The sequence below is a fragment of the Papaver somniferum genome, chromosome 2 (genome assembly GCF_003573695.1).
Source record: "Papaver somniferum cultivar HN1 chromosome 2, ASM357369v1, whole genome shotgun sequence".
NCBI lineage: Eukaryota > Viridiplantae > Streptophyta > Magnoliopsida > Ranunculales > Papaveraceae > Papaver > Papaver somniferum.
Window position 1 is genome coordinate 118,029,934 of NC_039359.1, and position 22,605 is coordinate 118,052,538.

Genomic DNA, 22,605 nt, shown 5'->3' on the forward strand with positions numbered 1-22,605 from the left:
AAAAAGTAGAAACAGTAAAAACAATTCTCAAAAAAGTGAATATATTCTTTCTTCTTTTTTTTTACAAGTGGGGAGAGAGGCCAGAAGAGACAAAGGCCATAAAGTATAAACCCATTTCACTTCATTTCTTCTCTTCTCTTGGAACCTCCTCCTTTTTCTGAAGAGCAAAAGCTGTAGAAGAAGGAGGGCAACAACAATGGCGGAGAAAGGAGGATTCGGGTTTACACCGACCACCGCTAAAAAATCCAGCCTCAAACAACCCGTCGCAGAGTCAGCAGCAGGTTAGATCCCCTTCAAACCAAAAAAGAAAAAAACTAAATTTTTTTAGTGAAATTTAGTTCTACTTTCTTAAATCGTGATGATCGATAAAACAGAAAGAGTTGGTTGGTTTCTACTTCTTAAAGTGCAAGGCCAGAAATTAATGTTGAGGAAAGAAAAAAAATACTAGCTGTTTATTAAACCAGGAATGTCGATAGACAAAAAAGAATACTATGCATGAGTAGTAAATGGCAGGGCGATCTTGAGACCAATTCCTACAGAGCAACAAGTGACCTGCCGGTCTCACACTTTAAACGGCAAGTGGCATAATAACGTTTTAGAAGTGGGTTGCACGACCACAACTTAAAGACATCCTCTGAACTGTTTAGTTCCTGTATTTGTATTTGTATTTGAATTATTATTTTATTTTTTAAAGAAAGGTAATCTCCCTCTATCTTTCTTTCTTCCCGATTCCCTGTAATTCATTTTCTGGTCTTAAAATTCTTTTATTTGATCACTCAGGCACCACAATGGCAAAATTCCTTTGGTCGATCTAGAATCAGAATCTTTGTGTAAGTTAGTTTCGTTCCTCCAATCTCAGGAAATTCAGTTTATAAATGAAAGATAGCCAGGGATTGTGATTTTTGAAAATATCTTTTGTGCTGTCTGCTTCTTGCATTTTAGATCTTAGTCATAATAAAATTAGTGTATGTTTAGTTTCAGAAGAAACCTTGTCTATAGTAAGTATTGATTATGTAATTATGTTTCTCCAACCCAGTGATGATAATCACTAATCAATGACCAGTTTTGGTCGTTTGACATTTTGATTTTAGGGTTTTGATAATGACAAAAACTATGAATAGATGAAGTATCCATCTTCCTTTTATTGATAGCTAGTATCAAGACTGATGAGACAAGTTAGCTGTCTTATTTATGTCCATGTGCAATGTTTTGCCTTGGGAAACTTTCTCAGGGTGGTCCTGTTAGGGTGATATCTTGTTCTTGTGATGAAAAAGTAACATGTTGTTGTGGTGTTTACGCATGTGTTGGCTAATTCTCGGTTCTGAAATGACCTAGGTTTTCTTGTTTTACAGGTATGGATTGTGTTGACGAGAGTAAATTATCATGGTGCAGTGTCTAGACGGATACAAGCATTTGTGGGCTTTTGTTTTAAATTGTTTTAATTTGGATTTGTATAAGCAACCCGGACTTGAAGATCCTGAAATTCTCGCAAGCGAAACTGTCTGTAAGTCATCCGTTTCTTGTTTAATAAACATATGATGTTTTCAACTACTATCAAGCTAATTGTCAACTATTTGCTTCTGAAATTTGATATTAAAAAAATATTCTTCCAAAACACGCGGTTTATTTGGATACATTGTTTCATTCAGTTCCTTAGCTTAGTCACCTGACAGCCTTCTTATTATACTCATCAGAGACCCTATGTAGAGCTCCTTTTGTTACACTGCAGACTCCGATTGTAACTACCACTTGTTTGTTTGGCTACAGTTAGTGTAAACGAAATAGAAGCGCTCTACGAGCTGTTCAAGAAGATTAGTAGTGCTGTAAATGACGACGGACTGATCAACAAGGTAGATTTGTTTCAGTGTTCAGAGTTTTTTTCTGCTTACTTTCGGGTCTCCCTAAACTGTGAAATCTGGAGATTTCTTTATTTTTGCTGGCTCACGTGCGATGGTGCGCCACCTGGTCAGTTTCTTTTAAATGCAGTGTTTAACTAGTAGTTTCTTCTGTCATTTTACAGGAAAAGTTTCAATTAGCTCTGTTTAAAACAAACAAGAAGGAAAGCTTATTTGCGGGCCGGGTAATCTACTCTACCTAACTCATTTTTACTCTATGGTATTCTAGTCTCACCATTAATAGTTATGCTTGTGGCGTTATGATACCTCTATTACTTGACTTGCCAAGTCACTTCTCGTGCTGTCTCTTACTTAGAGGTTTAGATGGTAACAAGTCCCTGGAATTTGATTGGAAGTACACGAGACAACTTAATTACATTTACATGCCTAGCTCTTTTTTAACCGACCATTCCTTGTGTTTTATGACGTAAGAGAATCTCCTCAGATTGTTTCCTTTGGTTAAATTTTTTTTCAGGTTTTTGACTTGTTTGACACAAAGCACAATGGGATATTAGGTTTTGAAGAGTTTGCCCGTGCTCTTTCCGTCTTTCACCCCGATGCTCGTGTTGATGATAAGATTGAGTGTAAGCTGCAGTCAACTTCTTTCTTTATCTGTTTTCACATTTAGTTCTGATCATCTCTATAAGTTGGAGTCTATGAGGAACTTTGCAATGGACTCCGACCAACAAGAAGTGTACTTTGACCAGGCTGCATAACAAAGGCTCGACATATCCAGATTCGCGTAAACATGAAATTTTGAGAGTATTGGCAGCTTATGCCTTCTGTTAAGAGATAGTTCCCAAATATTCTTTTTTTTTTGTGGAGCATGTACTATGTAGCTTGAAATGAAACATAATATTGGTTGGCAGGATGCATCTGCAAAGTCGTCAATAATAAATTGTCACCATTACTACTTTTTTGAAACTGTTATGCAGTAGTTTTCTTGCGCCTCAGTTACATTCTTCTTTATGTTGGCATACTTTAGCTTACTCTTCTTTACTTTCAGTTTCATTTCAGCTATATGATCTCAAGCAGCAAGGATTTATCGAGAGACAAGAGGTAACAATCACTGCATCGAACATAATGTGTACAGGAACTTAACTTCTAGTTCGTGGCATATAGGACTTAAAAACAAAATTAGTTTGTTCCTGTAATTCACGTTTGATATTCTTGACCACATATTACAAGTTTAAAATCCTGCTATATTGATATTTTAGTGCATCGGACTAAACAATAACGTTTTAAGACTTCATCTTCTTTTCTTTCAATACTTCTGTTTCAGACCCCTAAATCCTCTGAAATTATACATGTGCCATATTCACTGTCGCTGGTCTAGGAATTCTTTTTCTTATTTTTTTTGACTTCGATGACCAGGTGAAGCAAATGGTAGTTGCCACACTTGCTGAATCAGGAATGAATCTTTCAGATGATGTGATCGAAAATATCATCGACAAGGTGCTCTATATTCTAACTCGATGAACTCAAATTCCTTTTCATATCAATGTCAACCATGGTTTTCGGTTTCTTTCCATCTAAGGGACACTCCACTTTCTAGATTTTCCAGTGTTGGACTCACGGACATTGTGTCTTTCACTAGTAGACCGTTTACCAGGTTCATAGTTATGCTAGGCATTGTTTGACAAAGAAACTACTTAACTACTGAATATATATTGACCTCTTGCCTAACAACTCATAAGCGTATGTTCCCGTTCATTGTTACATTGGGTTATCTTTTCAGTCACAATATACTTGGTGACATTGAATCTTTTAGATTGTTATTAAGATTTTTTTTTTTTTGGTCCTGGAAGCTTCTTTACAGTTATGATTAATCCTATTATGACTAAAGGGAAGGTCTGATCGTCTGAGGTGTCTCATGCAACTGACACAAAAATTGTAACCAGTAAGTTGAACAACTGGGGATATCTTAACATGCATATAATGCATAAATTTGAACATACAGTTGCATATATCTGGACTTGTTCCTGCGAAAGCAACTACCTTGAATCAATCTAACACTATATGGGAAACAAACAGATATTAATGAGGTGGAATATATCAAGTATGAACTAGTTGATAGAAAAAATTGCTGATTTCTGAAATTTATTTAACATGACTTTGCAAGTCACATAGAGAGTTTGTATGCACACTACTTCTCAAGTATAAGGTTACCAAGTTACTTATAGTTTTTTTGTTTGAATGTGTGTGTTTGTGTGTCTCGCGCACGTGCGTGATAGGCTTAAGTCTACGAAATGTAAGCATCATCTTTAAAGGTTATTCACACTGTGCAAGGTCCATGATTGGCGCCTCCATAATTCTATAAGCGGATTGTATTTGCCATCAGACTCCTTAAAACTTCTGTCTTTGTATTTATGTATTACTTATGGACTAGCTCGGGCTAACTTTTCCTTATATCTGTTATAAAGTTTATTCCTTCTCTTTGCCAATATTTACAATTGAGATTGTTTGGTTCTCTTCCATTGCTGTATCAGACATTCGAGGAAGCCGATACCAAACATGATGGGAAGATAGATAAAGAGGAGTGGCGAAACCTTGTTTTACGACATCCTTCTCTGTTGAAGAATATGACCCTTCAACATCTCAGGTAATTTCTTAAATTCCAATTAATTTAGTTCATTTCTTTTGCTTCTGATCTCGATCAATCGCATTTACATCTGAAATCTTAGACCTCGATCACTTTACAATCATATCTGTTTGGATATCTTTCTTTCAATTTCTTATCCGTTTCCAAGCTTTATGTTGGGAGTTACGCAGTCATGTGTTCCATTACCTTTACCGGATTATTCAAGGCTATTTACACTGACAAATTTGTCTACTTTTCTGAACAGGGACATCACAACTACATTCTCGAGCTTTGTGTTTCATTCTCGAGTCAAGGATACTTGAGATCAGAGCCGTCTTATGGACTAGGCCAGCTACGCTGTTGCCTAGAGCCTCAAATTGTTAGGGCCCAAAAAAAAATTATTATTTATTTTATTTTTTTATCATATAGGTAGTCTCAGACATAGTGTCGACCACAGTTCTTGTTGATAAGTCATGCTGTTATTGAAAGTTGTTTGTTCTGTAATAGCGTACTACTTTCCAATTCCATTTAGCCAGTACTTTATTTTTTGTAAACTTTTATATAATAACGTACTACTTTATTTTTTGTAATAACAATATAATTCATTACATTGGATAATTCTCTTCAAACTAACTTAAATATCCTCCTTAATTCTCTTCAAACTAACTTAAATATCCTCCTTCCTAGTAAATTCATTCAAAATATGATGAATATCATAAGGGGAAGATCAAAATTTACCAAAAGAAAATATGCATGGGTGTGTTATCGTTACATCCATGGAGTCTCCAACTACATATTGTCTTAGAAAGCATGTATTATATGTTCCCCCAAAACGTAGTTTCAAAAAATCGTTGTTAACTTCACTACTACCTAAGGGTGCACACGGTACGGTTCGGCTCGGTTCTTGCCGAGGCCGAGTACCTGTACCTCCCTAGGATCGGGATGAAGATTTTGGACCGGTACCGGTACCGTGTATCTCGGTTCCGGTGCGGTTCCGGCACGGTTTCGGTACCAATCGGTACCTTTTCAGCACAAAAATGACTGCCTTTTCTTTTACCTGTTTTTTCTATAGAACAAATTCTCATTCAAAGCAACAACTAATAAGTAGCAATATTACTAACAAACCAAACAAACAATGTCTTGAAAATATGGAAAAAAAAGTAGCAGTAGCCACAGACACACACACTAAGTCTTGAAAATGAGAAAATCTGAAAAAAGAACAACTACTCAACTAGCAGTGCAGCTAGTGCTTCTGTAATCTTGAATCTTGATCTTCTAATCTATGTCAGCAGCACTTGTGGTGTCATCACTGTTGATAGGACCAAGTAACGCTGCAAAAAAAACAAATAATAGCAGTTAGTAACTATTAGACTATATCTATTACTGCCAAATTCTAAGCATTATTTAGAGTGAGCTCTGTTATGATTAGGATTGCTGGGGCATCTTTTAAAGTGCTTCCGCAAGGCAGAAGTTCCATTTCTGAACATGTTAGCCCTATAAGTCCTTCCACAATAATTGCAAGTGGCTTCTTCAACATTTCTCCGAGTGAAATGGCGCCATATTTCCATCACTGACAAGAGAAAAGACTTTTAATGATAACAAAAAGATACAGCAAAAATTACTCAAAACTGAGTATGCAGCATAGACATGTGTTCTGCTGCAAAGATTACATATGGACAACATAGACCATTACTTAATGTGAAAGAATGAAAGTTGTGTAACTCATCAGCAGGAAAAGATGTCTCCAAAGACATGTGTTCTGCTGCAAAGATTACATATGGACAACATAGACCATTTCTAGAATATCAACAAGTGTTACCAGCTCTATCCTAATCTCATAGATAAATTCCTATCCAGGAAGGGAAACTAATTAGCAACTTGAATCTTGTAATTCAGCCACCACACATTCACATTTACATATCCCTTGAATGCACAAATACCAAATGACAAACCTTGAATGTGCAGTATCAGCAACCCTCTAGAATTACTGAATTAGTGAACTCCAAGAAGGCAAGAACTTAAATCTGCACTTCAGCACCTAATCAAAAGCACAAGAAAAACAAATAAATTAGATTTCAACAACATTTAATAAACCCAATTCAGAAAACCCACTCCACTCCAAGAACTTAAATCTGCACTTCAGCACCTAATCATACACTTGATCAAGTCAGATAACTTCTCAGTACCTATTGATTCTTCATTTCAATAAAATCCATTTTATTTAGACAAACATGGAGGTGATCAAACATAAGAAGATTCATGAAACATAAGAACTAACTACTTGTCATTCTTGTCCTGCTCTAACATGTAATTGCAGTTAAATACTTGGTACTTATATAGCATCATCAACAAAGTCTAACAGCAGTATAATGAACCAAATCGTAATCCCAGATTACTAATTGTAACTAGTAGGAACACCTAACCCATATTAACTTTATAAACAAAAGTTACAAAACCACAGAATTGGAGCATCACTGCAAGTAAATGCACTTTGACAACACCAAAAAGATTGAGTAACTAACTAATTATCTACCTACTTCTAGCAATCATGTAAATTAGAAATCAGAACAATTACTAACACCCTAATTTCATTAACAAAAAGAAAAAGAAGTACTCAAATTACTAAAACAGCACCATTACCATTCAAAGATTAGCACTAGACACTAGACAGTGAATTAGGAACAACATAATCCAAAACAACAACAAATCTCTAACCTTTTACTTCTCTTTCTCCACTCCCTTAGATAATCTGATTGATACTTAATCCATTTCAGTTCCTTTCTTTTCCCTTTGTCTTACCCTGAGAAAGTGTAACCCTAATATAATCAGACATAGCTTTCAAGATCAAAAGATTCAAAACTTCACAAAAGTAATGATTACACATCGAAGCTTTGTCTTGATTTTTCACGAATCATCAACGAAAACATGATTATAATGAAAGAGAGGTACACAGATAAGAAGATGCAGATTAGAAGAAACGTTAGCCTAAATTGAAAAAAAAATAAATCAAAATCCGCAACATCTGATTACCTCTTAGTAAGAACTGAGACATAAACTCATATCAATCAACGAGACAGAGGAGTAATCCAACAGAGACACAGAGTTCTTCACTTATTCTCCTTCTCAGAGACAGAGGAGAGAGTCGACGGAAAGAAAAAAAGAAAAGAAATTGAGAATAGAAACCCTAGCCATATAATGTTTGCTTATATACCACCACTTAATCCAACAGTTATTATTGATCTATCATCCCCTAAATATGACGGCTACAACTAATCGGTACAGACGGTACGGTTCGGCACGAGACTAGGCCAGGGACGTGTACCTGTACCTCCCTAACCTCGGTTCCTATTTTTAGGACCGGTACATGTACCCCGTTCCTCGGTTCGGTACAAAACCAGGTACGGTTCCACCGGTCCGGGACGGTCCGACTCGGTTCCTGTGCACCCTTACTACTACCTGACTTGCTAGTGCATCCGCCGCCTAGTTGGCCTCTCTATATATGTGGTGGATTGTATGATGCTGAATGGATTGCAGGAGGTCTCTCATTTTGATCATATGTCGTAAACATCATGGTGTCTCGATCCGCCTGGTGATGAAATTGACTAGGTTTTGTGAGTCATACTTTTGTCTATTTTTATATTTGTTGTTGTTCTGATGATAAGCATGCCCCATGTCTCACCACAAAAGTTGTGGTTATTTCCAGAAGTTGTGTCGTTGCTATGATCGTGGCAATAACTGAACAAAGAGTACTGAGCATGGTCATCCATTTAGATCAAAAGTACTTTATGATGGATATCAACAAGAAACAATCGAGAGGAAATATAAAGGTGTAGTTTTGTATATATGTTCTTTGATTTTGTTATCACGGAGTTTTTAGTAAATAAGAGATCAATTCATCGAGACGTGGATGAATCAATTATTTTAATTGAGATTTATGGCTTGTTTTTGATAGAGAACTCTAGGATTTTTGAAAAGGACAAGAAACGCAAAAACTGTATACTTGTAAATTGTGTATTTGTCAAAGAATTAAGAAGACTTTTTATTCGAGATATTAGTAGTATAAAGAAGAAAGCGGGAAGGAAGTGTCATTTGATTTTCAGTACCAAGATAATGATTTTACTCTCTATTTAACAGAAGAAGCGCTTAACACAAACATCTTCTATTGTGGATCCCACTACTACATAATAGTAGATACTGAATATTTACTATATAATGGAAAAAACAAACATGTTGTTACATATCTATATGTACTGATGTTTATAATTTTATGCTTGAGACACTATTCATGTCATAACTTGTATGACTGAAATAAATTCGGTATTGGTTTAGATTTCGGCTTTCTTTTATGGACTCTTATTTTTCATTCTTCTTACGTGAAAAAATATGAGTATCAACACCGTTTAATCTCATTTTTGAATCCAACTTTGAAATTATAAAAGAAAATTGAATTTTTTGTAGTTTGGTGCCTAGATTTTGTCAAGCCTTAAGCTTGGTACCAACATTGTTCCAGGTAGGAGTTTGGTGCATGAATCGTACATTGACATTGACTAACTGAACTTCAAAAAAATGAAAAAATAAAAACATAAATAAAAACATTGAGAACGTTAACCCGAACCTTGAGGCAATCTTTAACGAGCGATAGAAATTTGAAAAGGAGAGAGTACCAAGTACACCAACAAATTCTTGCACGAACTTTAATTAATTTAAAAAACATACAATCAATATCATTAGATAATCTTTAATTGAGATTATTGAATCACAAGGATGATTAACCTACAGATTGCTTGTACTTCAACTATAAAAAATAGATCGATATAATGCAGAAAACAAATAAAGGCAAGATACAATTTGTTGTGAACGAGGAAAATCCCGGGACATTGCCAGTTTAGATATACATTATATTAAGCCGCTACAAACAATATCCTAATATAATGACTTCGGTATGGAATGTAGTTGAGATATAATGAACCGTCCAGGATAATATATTGCAGTTGTTTCCCAAAGCCTCATGATTAACGCAAAAACCTACACATTTGATTCTCTTGGTGATATTCTTTACAGGCTTAGAAGTTTCTCCATAATCATATTCGTGAAGTCTAGCGTTATGCTGCCTTAAACATGATGAAAATTAATTTACTATTAGATGATAAATCAATGTGCCAAAAACCTTTCATTAGATTTAGAAGAATTTAAATCAAAACATTATGTCTACTTATTTAATCGTGCAGAGAATCGTAATCACTCTATCTCATAAGCATATCAATCTTGAATAAGTCTAAATGATTTTGTGGTATCTTTAAATTTGATAGTATTGAAGTTTTGTCAATATTCTATTTTAATTCTCGAATGACCTTTTAACAGAAAAGAAGGACCCGTATAGTAGACAATAATTATATAACATATCAAATTAAGATACGTGTTCCGTAGCTATCAAAGAAAATTAGTTCTACCCGTGCTTCACGAATCTCCAAGTAAATTTTTTCAAAGTCTTACCTTAATTCTCAAAGAACTTTCAGTGTTGGTAGACAAACTTTACAACAAGATCCACAGTGTGTGAGGGATTAAGATTTTGTGTTGCATGATATCTCAAATATATAGTAATTGATACTAAAGCTAGGTTGTTTCAAACATAGGCGGTGGGTTTACCAATCCTAGTAATTTTTAATGTCGCTAAATTTAAGTCCTGTCTTTAGATACAAAATATTTGTTTCTTTAGTTAAAACTTTACTTGCATTGGTTTTATTTCCGTAGTTTGAAGTGTTGAAACAATTAAGAATGAAGCAATTACCACATGTACAATACTGCCGAAGATAACTTCAAACTGCTAAAGTTAGGCATGTGCATTCAAAGTTGTAACTACCTGAATTGAGACTCAACATGTATCTCAAGTTTGATAAATTATTGGAAACAACAATAACTTTTCTCGTAAAAGAATTAGCTTTTTTTTATTAGTAACAAATATGGAAAGTACAATAATTATCAAAAGAGAGTTTTGGGATGTTTTTTACCTACAAATTTATATTCACGAACTGAATTAGAAAAAGTGTTAGGAGAAATTTTTCTAAGTAAGGTTCGCAAGCTCAAAATTTAGGTTCGTGAACATCAGTAAGTTTGGGTTCATGAACCTTTCTCTCTCCGCTAGGTTCGCGAACTCTAAACATAGGGTTTAGAATTCAAACCGAAGGCAAGTTCAGGAAACTTCCAGTCTTTTCTAGGTTTGCGAACTTAAAATACAGGTTCACGACCCAATACGTATGAAATTGAAATTTCAAACAATTTTTTTAAATAGGTTTGCGAACCTATACTTTCAAAACTCATTAGAGAATATTTAATTGATTTTAGTTTCGAAAAAGAGATAAACATAAGATTGATTTACTAGACTTTAGCCGAAGAGCTGGTCTGTGACAAGAAAAGTCTTTGTCATTCGATTATTTACCAAAGCCTTTGATTTTTCTTAGATATATAGATAGAACGGGAAATATACTGAAATGAAAATCAATTATTGTAACTAATTCTCCGCTTAGTGTAAGTTGGTTGGCTACACAGGGGCCCTTTCCTCCCTTTTTTATCTAGATTGTTACGGGTTTTATTTTCTGCAATATTGATGACAACATTTCAAGTCCACTAGCTAGGATTTTCTATGAACCTTAGGACCAAAGTAATTTCTGGTGACGTGATCTCTAAAATGCTAGATAGATTAGTTTTCCTTTCTGCTTAAGTTGTGATGTCCATAATTCTCCGCTCTTTGTCATATGTTCTATTTATATCAATTTTTATTTTCTGCTTTTTCCTGTTGGTGCTAGTTACATTTATTAGTTAATTTGTGTGTATTATTTCCCAATTGGTATGTATTGTGTATATGTAAGGTTAGTCTGCTTTTTAACCTGTTTTTGTGTTTCTTGTTGGAATAGGAAAATGACTGCTCCTGTGAAACAAGATGATGCTGAAATCAATACTGGCTATGTTCTAAATGGATGCATTTTTCCGAAGATGCAATTCTCATCAACAAAATCTTCGATTGTGGAAAAGGCTATACCGTCATCCTCAATCATTAAGAAGATATCTCTTTCCTGTACAGGCCGTCGTGACACTTTTATCAGGCTTGTTCGTGATAGAAGGGCTCAGGAAAACATTGTGATAGTGTTATCGCGAGCAAAGAAGTTCAACCTTCACATCTCGTCTATAAAACCATACATACTGCCAGTATTAGAAGACTACTCATTGGGTACCAATGGAGAACGAATGCTTCCTAGGTTAATGAAGAACTACGAATATTTTGGTTATCTGTGCAATTTTAGTTTTAGAATTTTTTTTAGGACTCATCGCATTGTGCTCTTTTCCTTGGTCAAGGTTTTATCCCTTTGTTTTTGGGTTTTCCTTGTCAAGGTTTTTAACGAGGAAACATATGCGTGTCCAACACCCCTAGGCGGTTCTATCATTTATTTTTCTTGTAATATCTTTAATTTGTTAGCTACCGTAGATAACCCAACTTCTATTGTAATGTCGACTTACTTTGAGTCTTAGTTTTTAATGAAATACATAATTCACAAAAAAAAATAATTATTGTAACTAATATTTGATGAATTTCTTCAAATGATGTCTTCGTGTAATCTTCAATATTTAATCTTCAAGAGTAATTTGGATGAACCTATAACTTTACTACCTAACCGAATCTAAACCAAAGTGAACGTTAATAGGCTATACACTGAGAAATAATTTTTTCATCTAAATTAGATAAGATACTTTTCATATCAATACTTGGAGGTTCAACCAAGCATTCATACTAACAATGTCCCCTTTGTCAATTTTAATGACAAAACTTTTTGAAATACAAATGAACTTTTGCAAGTTTAAATTTCATTACAAATGACATGATACTTTCTCGATTTCTTGAAATTTCAATTTTCATCTTCTACGGTTCTTCATGTATTCGTTGAGTACCTATAATAGAACATTCAACAACGATAGATAACAACTTTAACATTACCCTCCCTTTTAGAATTTGCATGGATGACTTTCATTCCGCATATAGTTGTTCTCCCAATGAGTAGTATCGTTTATCACTTTTAAGCACAATATAGTTTTTCAAACATATAGTGTACTACAACTTGTTGTGATACGTTCACCACTTATCCTTTACATGTATATTTTTGCTAGATAGGATGATGAGCGCACATGCATATTAATTAACTCTCTCTTTAGATAATGCAACGAAAATCCATATGTCATTACTAGTCGACTATTAATTTTTCTCACATTTTTTTGTCACAAAGTTGATAAAGATGATGAGAGTTGGGTTCCTCATGGATTAAGACATTAAGAGAACAACTGAGACTAAGAATTCAATCATATCGTTAATGATGATTCCACTAAGTTTCACAACTTAGTTTCTTTCACGGTAGAAATATTAGTGAGACTTTCATTCTCAAAAGAGAACAATAAATGCGATCCTTTTCACTAGAAAAATTATTTTCGCAAGAACATGTAAACCGAAGATCAATCATCAAAAGTATTCATACTAAGTTGTTCAAGGAAGAAGATTAGAGTTATAAACATAACTTTTGAGGATAATCATGAGATCGCTCTTAACGAAAAAGTGATTGAATATAAGAATATTATGGAAAAAAAATGCACAAAAGATATATTCATGAAGATTAAGTATGGAAATCATCATCAATGAACAACTTAACTAAATAAATTCCATTGGAGATAATATTAAGAAGTAACTAATCCATAATATTAATTACTATATAAATATTTAATACAAAAATAATATAAAAAAAAGACAAGACCTGATAATGCATACAATTATCGACGCTAATGTATTTAGTAGGCGCATTAGTACTAATTTAATTGCCTAAAATATCTCCATGTGTTAACAATTCGTCATAATTTTTATTACATGTAATTTTGTAAGTACAATATAATTCTTGTTTTTTGTATATTTTTTTTTTCCTTTCACATATAATACTTTTATGAATTTTTTGGTAAGTATTTTAAAGAAAGAATTTTCTCTAATTTCAAATAATCCATATAAGAAACAAATATCAATTTGAAATGTTGATTACTTTCTCTAATATGAAGAAACGAAGATAACATTTTTTTATATATTAGATATAGATAAATATTCATAAGAGTAAAAAAGTAGAATGTTGTTTGGTGTAAAATCATCATCAGTGATGCATTTTACGATAATATGTAAGAATGTGGTTAAACATACTTCAAATTTTGTGTGCATGATTGCTAGTTTCATATAGATATGACCACAAAATTTCTTTTAACAAAAAGTTATAATGTACTGCTGGCACGCAAAAGTCCCAGATTTTGAGGCACGCCTAAAGCCTCCAAAAACTCTGAGACGGCCCTGCTTGAGATAGTGTTAAAGTTTATTTGTTGAGTGGTGCTGATAGTTATGATTCCGTTACTAGCTTCAGGGAAATGATAAGAAGTGGGATCATAGTGTGTCGATAAAGCTGTTTTATCTCCTATATTTGGTGTCAGATCAACGAGAGGGATTAAGAGTTTTGAGAGTCTGACTATTCATGTGTTCATGTGACATGTATGAGACTTATAAAAACAATGTTGTTGTTCTCTCTTTATCTTGCGTGGAGTGGTTACTGCTGAAAACAAAGAACAAAAATAAGATGCCCCTCTTTATATATTATCTTGGTTTTTGATGCCTCCCAAGTTCCAAAAGTCTGTCACACCTATTTTACTTGGCCAGTAGGAGAAACTTAGAACAGTTTGAACGTTTAGTTGTTTCCCAATTTAGCAGCAGATATGCATGTTTCTAGTCTCTTCAAGCAGATCATGCGTGACAAGTTTTGTATTGCTAGAGAGTTGGAGTAGTGCCCAGCCTTTTTGGATATGCACCCGGAAATTACTTTTCGAACTTTTAAAGTCAAAATGTAAGAAGTCAGTCTGGGTATCTAATTTCAAAATAACTTCTATAAGTAAAAAAAAAGCGAGCTAGGATACACAACCAGAAGTAGTTTTTCTGACTTTTAAGGTGTAAAATTTCAGAACGACTTCCAGAAACAAAAAAGTCAATTTTTTATGAAGTAAAATATAACCTCTATATCTGGATCCCAAATAAAAGCCTTTATTGTGTGTTCCGACGCTGAGGCAATACCATGCCCCAGGTGCATAAAAGTGCGTTTAGATAAACAATCTAGAAGTAACTTTTTGATTTCTAAAAATTAATTTGCGTGTAAGATTTCAAAACCACTTTTAAAAGTACAAAATAAATCGACTTTTTGTGAAACAAGATATCTCCATAAGAAGAAGAACTTCTATTTCTGGAATTTTATTTTTCCAAGCAGAAACAGTAAAAACAGAAAGTTTTTTTTTTTGATGCAAAGAGTAAATTTCATAAATTAAGAAGAGTGAATTACATTGTTTGTCTCCTGCAAGATTACATGATTGATAAAACTTAGAGGATAACTAATCCATGACTTACAAATCTTAAAGATTCTTGCGTGCCTAGCTAAGGAGTCAGCTGGCTTATTACATTTTATATAAATAAATTTGCATATCCATAATGGATTATTGCAAAGTTCCTCTATAATTTCAAAGATAATCGAATGGTTTTCCCAGATAGCTTTACAGTGAAGAACTGCATCTACCACAGTTTGAGCATCCATTTCAAAACATACTTGTTGAAGCTTTAAATCTTCAGCCCACTCCATATCCTTCAACAATCCCTCACTTTCAGCTTGCTCTGCACTGTTCAGTCTGTCTGCATAGCTACATTGTGCCTGCTCGAATCCTCCTGCGAAATTACGCAGAATTAGACCAATTCCTGAATCATTTGTAACAGTTTTTTTGTATGCAGCATCACAACATATAGAGAAATAAGGATAAGAGGGTGGTTTCCAGTAGTTAAGGTCAATGTTGTTTGATGGTGTTCTGGCATTAGCTTGAACTGTCCTCACTTTCATCTCTTTCCCTATGATTGCATTAAGTTGTTCAATTCGCTTTATGACTGTTATTGGATTTGGCTTCAGATTTTCAAAAACACAGTCGCAACGCGCTTTCCAGATCTCCCAAACTGTATTAGCCATCTTGACAACCCAATTTTTGTCAAGCTTGTTCATATCATCTTGAAACCAGTTTTTGATCCAACCATCAATAGTGACATTGTTGGTTTGAGCACTTCTGGTAGCTCCAGGTATATCCAGTAATACAGCTCTGGCAAAATGACAATCTTTGATGATATGAGAGGTTGTCTCCACACTTTGTTTACAGACATCACAGTTTTCACTAGTATACCCTATCTGCCTTGCTAACCTCTCATTACTTAGGACAATGTCTGTGACACATTTCCAGATGAAATGTTTCACTCGTGGAAATGTGTCGATACTCCATATTCTCTTGTAAAGTCTAGCAACTTCTACATCATAGTTTGCTTGACGATTAGTTTTAATATCCACCAGTTTATTGTAGGATGATTTAACTGTAAATTGACTATTACATGTCAAAGTCCACACCAGCCTATCTCCACCAGTTGCAGAGATGTGAATTTTAAGAATTTTTTCCGCATCTTCGTAACTAAACAATCTCCTTACAGTGTCATCTTTCCACGATCTGGAATGTACATCAATTAAATCACTAACCTTTGCATAGTTCTGTGCTTCTGCAGTTACCACATTAGGTGTTGGTGCTGTATTGTTGCCTGGTATCCAATTATCAATCCATTTTTGGATTTTATCTCCATTTCCAATAACCCAAAAGCTCCAGGTCTTTACAAATTCCATCATCCCTTGAATACTCTGCCATGCATATGATGAATTCTTTTTCTTTTTTGCGTGCATAACTGAATTAAGAGGGAAATATCTTCCTTTTAAAGCAATTTTCCAAAGTTGTTGTTGTTGTTGACATAATCTCCATGTCACCTTTGCTAAAAGAACCTTATTTAAGAATTGTAGGTCTCTAAAACCCATTCCACCGGTTGACTTGTCTCTGCAGATCCTTGGCCAAGCTGCAATGTATACTCCTCCTTCATTCGGTTTGTTCCACCAATAGTCTCTCTGCACTTTGTCCATTTCTTTTATAGTTGTCTCAGGGATTTTGAAGACTCCCATATGGTGAGATGGTAACGCATTAAGTACATGCTTAACCATAACAGACCTGCCTGTTTGGTTATTGAACTTATCATTCCATCTTTTTAACCTGAACTTCATGTTGCTGACTAGAGAAGAGAAACAGCTCGTTTTTTTCCTTTTCAGAAATAAAGGGATACCAAGATATTTCTCTTCCAAGGAAATCTTTTTCATCTTTAGTCTTCTTAAGAGCATTCTACAATGTCTTGAAGGAAAGTGTTTTGAGAAGAAAACCGCAGACTTTTGAAAATTGATTTGTTGTCCAGAGATTTCGCTGAAATTGTTGATGATATCCATCATATTGTTGACATTGTGCATATCTTCCTTGACAAAAAGAAGGCAGTCATCTACAAATAAAAGGTGAGTGACTTGCGGTGCACCTCTAGAAATTTTAATTCCTTATATTGCCTTTGTACTTTCAGCTTGGGCTAGTGCTCTTGTGAAAACTTCCATGGTAATCAAGAACAAATAGGGAGAAATTGGATCTCCTTGACGTATTCCCCGTGTTGGTTAAAAGATGTGCAAGGTGATCCATTTAGAAGAATTTGGATTTCTGTGGTAGAGAGACATTCGTGCACCATCTGACACCATTTGGCTAAGAAACCTAACTTCAACATAACATCATTAAGAAAACCCCACTCGACACGATCGAAAGCTTTGCTCATATCTAGCTTCATTGCCATATATTTTTTTTTGTCTTCTTTTTCTTCATGCAACGAATCATCTCATGTGCTAAGGTGATGTTGTCACTTATATGCCTGCCTGGGACATACGTTGCCTGCATTGGTGACATAATTTTGTCGAGATGAACCTTTAGTCTGATTGCCATGAGTTTAGTGATTAAATTATATGTTGAATTGCAAAGAGAAATTGGCATGTAGTCCCCTGGAGTGTATGGTAGCTTTGTTTTAGGTATGAGACAAAGGTTTGTCTTGATCATCTTCTTTAATAATCTGCCAGAGATAAAGAAAGACTGCACCATCTTGATAACATCATCCTTAACAATTGGCCATTGTCTTTGAAAAAACCTGGAGGAAAGCCATCTGGTCCTGGTGCTTTCCATGGCTGCATACATTTGAGCACTGAAGTTATTTCAACTTCATCCAGTATTTTTGTTAGGGCTTTATTATCTGCATCAGTAATACATGTAGGTAATAGATCAAGTAAGGCTGAATTAGATGGAGGATTCGAAGTGCTCATGATGTTTTTGAAGTGCGAGTTGAGAAGTTCTTCAAGGTTGTATCTTCCATTACACCAACTTCCATCTGGTTTTTGTAGAGTTTCAATTATGTTTCTTGTTCTCCTTTTGTTCGCCTGCATGTGGAAGTGTTTTTTATTCTGATCAGCCTCATTGAAGAAATTTTCTATACTTTTCTGTCGATAAAACTCATCTTCTCTTGTATGTCATTCTTCAATCTCTTTCTCTACTTCTCGTACCAGCTGAGTATTATCTTGAACTGAGTTAGGCCGCTGAAGATCTATGAGATGCTGCTGTAAATCCTTGATCTTGGTTTGGATATTGCCAACGATAGCTTTGTTCCAGATTGATAAAGTTATTCTTGTTTCAGTTAACTTTTTGTCCAAGATAAAGCCAGCCGACCCATTGAAACTTGCTGACCAAGCTTTTTCAATTTCAAGTTTGCATGAGTTGTCACGTAACCAGCATTCAAAGAATTTCCAATTTTTGGAACTGCAAAAATCGTTAGGAGACATGTCTAACAATATAACACAGTGATGCGACCCTAAGAAGGGAAGACGCCTAAGACAAGAGTCAGGAAAATGAATAATCCAATCTGAGTTTATAAGAGATCTGTCCAACCTGGTTCCAATATTCCATGTTCCATGCTTATTGCTGGTCCAGGTGTAAGAGTTTCCATGAAAACCTAAATCATTAAGGATTGTTTCTAAGACAGTTTGAGCTAGTTTTGAGGCTCTAGAAGAAGAGCCATTACTATTGCTTCTTTCATTGTCATGTAAGGTAAGATTTAGGTCTCCAATGAGAGCCCAAGGAGCATTGATGTCATAGTTTTCGCACATAGTTTTGATGAAATCCCATTGAGTGTTGCTTTCTTGAGGATAGGGAGAACCATAGACACATGATAAGAACCAAGTAGGTTTGGAAGGGTTGCTAGTAACTAGACAATGAATCATATTTTTGTCATGATAGATAATTTCTAATTCAAAACCATCTTTCCACAATAAACAAATTCCTCTAGCTCTACCAATGGATGAAACATAGAAAATATTTGGAAAATTTAGAGGTTTAATGAACCTAATGATTTTATCCGAGTTTATTTTTGTTTCTTGAAGAAAAAGAATGTCAGGGTCTAGCATTTTATTAAAATCCTTGGCATAGTTTCTAGTTTCTTTGTCTGCAAAGCCATTGCAGTTCCAAGCAATAATTTTCATAGTTGTTTTTGAAACCAGGGTGCTAGAGTGATGAATAACTAGATGCAGATATAAACTGTATAAAGTTCTAAAACTTTTATGAGAACAATAATAATGAGGTTTTAAAAAGCTAGTAATATTAAAACGAGTTGATAAGATATGAGAAGTATTTACTTGAGCAGCTTCTTCAATGGAATTTCTTGTGGGATTAGGATGATTTGCTTTTTGAACCAGAGGAACCACTTCGGAGTTCAAATTGTTATTCATATTTGCATGGGTGATGTTAGAGCACTGCTCGGTCGAACTCGCATGTGTTGCGATATCAACCATGTTTTTCAATGTTAGTGATCAAAACTATAAGTCTTGATTTCTAGTATACTATAACTAAGTCTCGGACTAGGATAGTAAGTGTAGTTGAGATCAAGGACTTCATGGAGATTCATCATACAAGTAGAAGAACTACTCAAGGAACCGATGGAACTTCTCGACAAAAAGGTTAGTGAAGACTTGAACTTATCTGTCACTCAAAAGTCTATCTATTCTATCTCATACTTCTTGAGACAAAAAGTCGTATGCTATATATATAGACTTAGATTATACACATTTGATATTTCGAGCCGAGTATACCTCGCCTATCTATATCTCGAAATATGTGTTGGTAATCTTTTCGCTTCAACCAAGTTTATCTTTACCTAGTGACGCAAGTCATGATATGTTTCAGTCATCTTGAAAATTGCTTTGACGAGAAATGGTGTAACAACTATATAACGTCCTCTAAGAATGTTTCAATGATTGGAATGAGAGTTTAGATTACATATTGATAGACGCATTTATGTGTCTAATATAGCCCAATTGTATACATTGTTAGTACCCATTTTTGTGCTTATTATGTTGTTTTATTTATTTGTAGGAGTTTTTGGAAAAATAATCCCTTGCGGCGAAATGGGCTCAAAAATGTGGCATTTGGACCTCCGTTGATAGTATACCGGAAGCGCCCCAGAAGTGGACCGGAAGTACCCCAGAAATACCTCTGAGGAACCTCGAAAAAGTGCGGAAAACATCCCAGAAAAATTACTAAAGGCACCCATGTTTTGGTTATTTCCACCCCAAGAAGTCTATTTCAACCCCACTTGCTATTTGCACCCCTGAACTGGATAGGGGAAGGTCTTCAACAAAATTCAAATTCTTTTTTTTGGCGGGAAATTTTTCTTCTTCCCTGGCAGAATTTCGTTCGAGATTTTGATGGATCTGTTGGGAGATTAAAGAGCTGAAACTTAATGGGTATATGTTATATTAGTATAAGAAGATATTATGGTGGTTGGGATCGATCAAATTTGGCCAGAAAATCAATTCCCGATCAAAACAGGAGAGAAGAATATCGGTTTCATTTTTGGAAAGAAAATCACGTAAAAGATGCTGCATGGTTGTGGAGTTAAGACCAGATACTTTCCTAGGTTGCGTATCAATCAGTTTCTGAAGATTTTCAAGGAAATTAACGTACACAGAGAAAGAAATAAGAAATTATTCTCAAAAATAATTTTCTTCACTGTGAAGATTTTTGAGGAGTTATGTCGAGATTAAATGAGGCTTAGGAGTATAAATAGTCTCTATGGGTCTACTCGAATGGGTGTCAAGAGTTTGGGGTCGAGAGGAGAGCTCAGGAGGCGTGAATCAAGAGTTTTCAGAACTCTGTTGCTGCTGCTCCTGCTGCTCGTGAAGAACAGGGAAACGGCGACGGTTTATTCATCCGTCGTAACAGTTTCTTCAACTGGATTGCAACATTTATCTTCATTGTAACAGTTCCTTCATCCTCGTTTGCAACATTTATCTTTAGATTTGTAACGATTATCTTCAGCATAACAGTTGAGACTTGAAACAGTCGGTCTGTAACGCAAACTCGCTGTTGCATATTTCCTGTTTCATTGTTTTCTCTTCTTGTAAATACCAATTGAGCTTAATAAATATTTTGAGAGGTATTTCACCATGATGAGCTAAACCCCAACACTGGGGCGATGGAGGAAGCCTTAATTCATCTATGTGGTAATTTTATTTAATTCTATATTTACTTTTTACACTAATTTTAATTGAATTAAGATTTTAATTAATTATTTGTGATTTCATTTGATGGTTTATGCTTAGTCCTAGGGATTTTTGATATGCCATGCTTAAGAAATACAAGTAATATTTTATAAAATCTACTTTGGCAAAGAATAGAGTTAATATTCATTTTGTTTTGAATTATAATTGCCTAGAATTAATTTCTGAACCATTTAAGAAATGAATTTGGCCGAATCCTAAGCCCCAGTAACTCTCACCATTGTTAATATTTTATTGTATATATTTATTTATTTTTTATTAAGTCTAAAAAAATTATCCTTCACAAATCCGAGAGTTTGAACCTCATTACTACAACCACGAAAAAAACTTTAATCACATAACCAATGATGGACATAAGTATTATTGTGGAAACACATATGTGCATAAGTCCTATCCTTTGAACCAAAGTTTGCGAACTTTGTTGATCAAGAGAAACCGGAAGAATGACTTGTTGCCAAGTCCGCGAACTCAGTCTGCGAACTCCCGAACTTCTCATCCCGAGAAATTCTGCTGGAGTTGACAAACTAGTTGCGTGAGTACCAGTCCGCGAACCGATGGAAGGTCTTTGCCGAGATTTTCTGCTAGAGTTTGTAAACTCTGCCTGGTTGCTTAAGTCCGCGAACCTAGTGTGCGAAATTAAGAAGGTTATATATCTGAAGATGAATTATGAATTTAAACTTATAAAGACTAAGGAATGCAATTTGTAAACCGTGGCTATAAAGTTCATGAATCGATTCAAGTGAATCAAATCATCTTTGTTTCACTTGTGTCTTGTGTAGTACATGAGATTTCCTTGAAATTGTACAACTCTCTAACTAGTTCATTTGAGTCATTTGAACTAGTTATGGTGAAGAAGAATATGGTTGGTATGAAATGCTCACATGGCTAACCTTTTGGTTAACTATTGTTGAACCAACAATGTACACGTTTGGGTACGGTTAACAAACCTAGAAGCGTGCATTTCATTTGTGTATAACAAGCTATGTTTTCGATCTAACGGTTGAGAAATATTATCTTGAATCTAAATCAGGTTTTCATCTAAGGGTGGATATTAATTGCTTTGTTACCAAGGCAAAACCTTGATTTGAAAGATTATGTAAGGGGACATCTAGAAACTCTGCAAAACTAATCCCCACACCTCACGTGTGATACTAGTTTGCGTGATAGGGTCGGTTCTCCTTTAACCTTTGGTTTTCTTCTTCTAAAAACAGTTTAAACGATCTAAAGACTTCATTGGGATTGTGAAGCTAGACCGATACTACTTTTATCGTAGTTGTGTGTTCTGATCTTGCATCTTCTATCGTACGAGTACAATCAGATTGATTGGATTGAGATTGATATCTCCGATAGGCAAGATATAAAAAGTAATGACAAACATCTTCGTCTCATTGTTTGTGATTCCGCAACATCTTGTTTTGCTACCATACGATTAAGATTGTTGTGAGGTGATTGATTTATCTAGGCTGTTCTCCGAGGAATATAAGACCAGATTATCAATTGGTTCCTGTTCACCCTGATTATATATTAAAAGACGGAACAAAAA

General features: G+C 34.8%; 2 protein-coding genes across 4 annotated transcripts; one reads left to right on the forward strand and one right to left on the reverse strand.

The window, feature by feature from the left end:
- Positions 1-136: 136 nt before the first annotated feature.
- LOC113348937 (calcineurin B-like protein 3) lies at positions 137-4,867 on the forward strand. 3 transcript variants are annotated; one of them, XM_026592851.1, is made up of 10 exons: positions 137-281; positions 781-834; positions 1,353-1,504; positions 1,768-1,850; positions 2,021-2,080; positions 2,371-2,479; positions 2,902-2,954; positions 3,270-3,350; positions 4,385-4,497; positions 4,742-4,867. In XM_026592851.1, the coding sequence occupies exons 3-10, from the start codon at positions 1,384-1,386 to the stop codon at positions 4,797-4,799; spliced, it is 678 nt and encodes a 225-aa protein (XP_026448636.1). In that variant the 5' UTR covers positions 137-281; positions 781-834; positions 1,353-1,383; the 3' UTR covers positions 4,800-4,867. The 3 variants fall into 3 exon arrangements, with proteins under 3 accessions (XP_026448636.1, XP_026448638.1, XP_026448637.1); XM_026592853.1 differs by having other exon boundaries at positions 781-830; XM_026592852.1 differs by lacking the exon at positions 781-834.
- Positions 4,868-17,522: 12,655 nt separating this feature from the next.
- On the reverse strand, positions 17,523-18,614 carry LOC113351828. The gene is made up of 3 exons (XM_026595754.1): positions 18,397-18,614; positions 18,015-18,267; positions 17,523-17,891 (listed from the first exon to the last, which is right to left on the reverse strand). The coding sequence occupies exons 1-3, from the start codon at positions 18,612-18,614 to the stop codon at positions 17,523-17,525; spliced, it is 840 nt and encodes a 279-aa protein (XP_026451539.1).
- Between the last annotated feature and the right edge of the window lie 3,991 nt (positions 18,615-22,605).

Coding starts and splice junctions, on each gene's coding strand:
- LOC113348937 (XM_026592851.1), top strand. CDS start 1,384: ATGGTGCAGTGTCTAGACGGATACAAGCATTTGTGGGCTTTTGTTTTA. Junction 1,851..2,020: donor ACGACGGACTGATCAACAAG/GTAGATTTGTTT, acceptor GTCATTTTACAG/GAAAAGTTTCAATTAGCTCT. Junction 4,498..4,741: donor ATGACCCTTCAACATCTCAG/GTAATTTCTTAA, acceptor TTTTCTGAACAG/GGACATCACAACTACATTCT.
- LOC113351828 (XM_026595754.1), bottom strand. CDS start 18,614: ATGTGCGAAAACTATGACATCAATGCTCCTTGGGCTCTCATTGGAGAC. Junction 18,268..18,396: donor ACATGGAATATTGGAACCAG/GTTGGACAGATC, acceptor CGATTTTTGCAG/TTCCAAAAATTGGAAATTCT. Junction 17,892..18,014: donor TTCAAGATAATACTCAGCTG/GTACGAGAAGTA, acceptor TTCCACATGCAG/GCGAACAAAAGGAGAACAAG.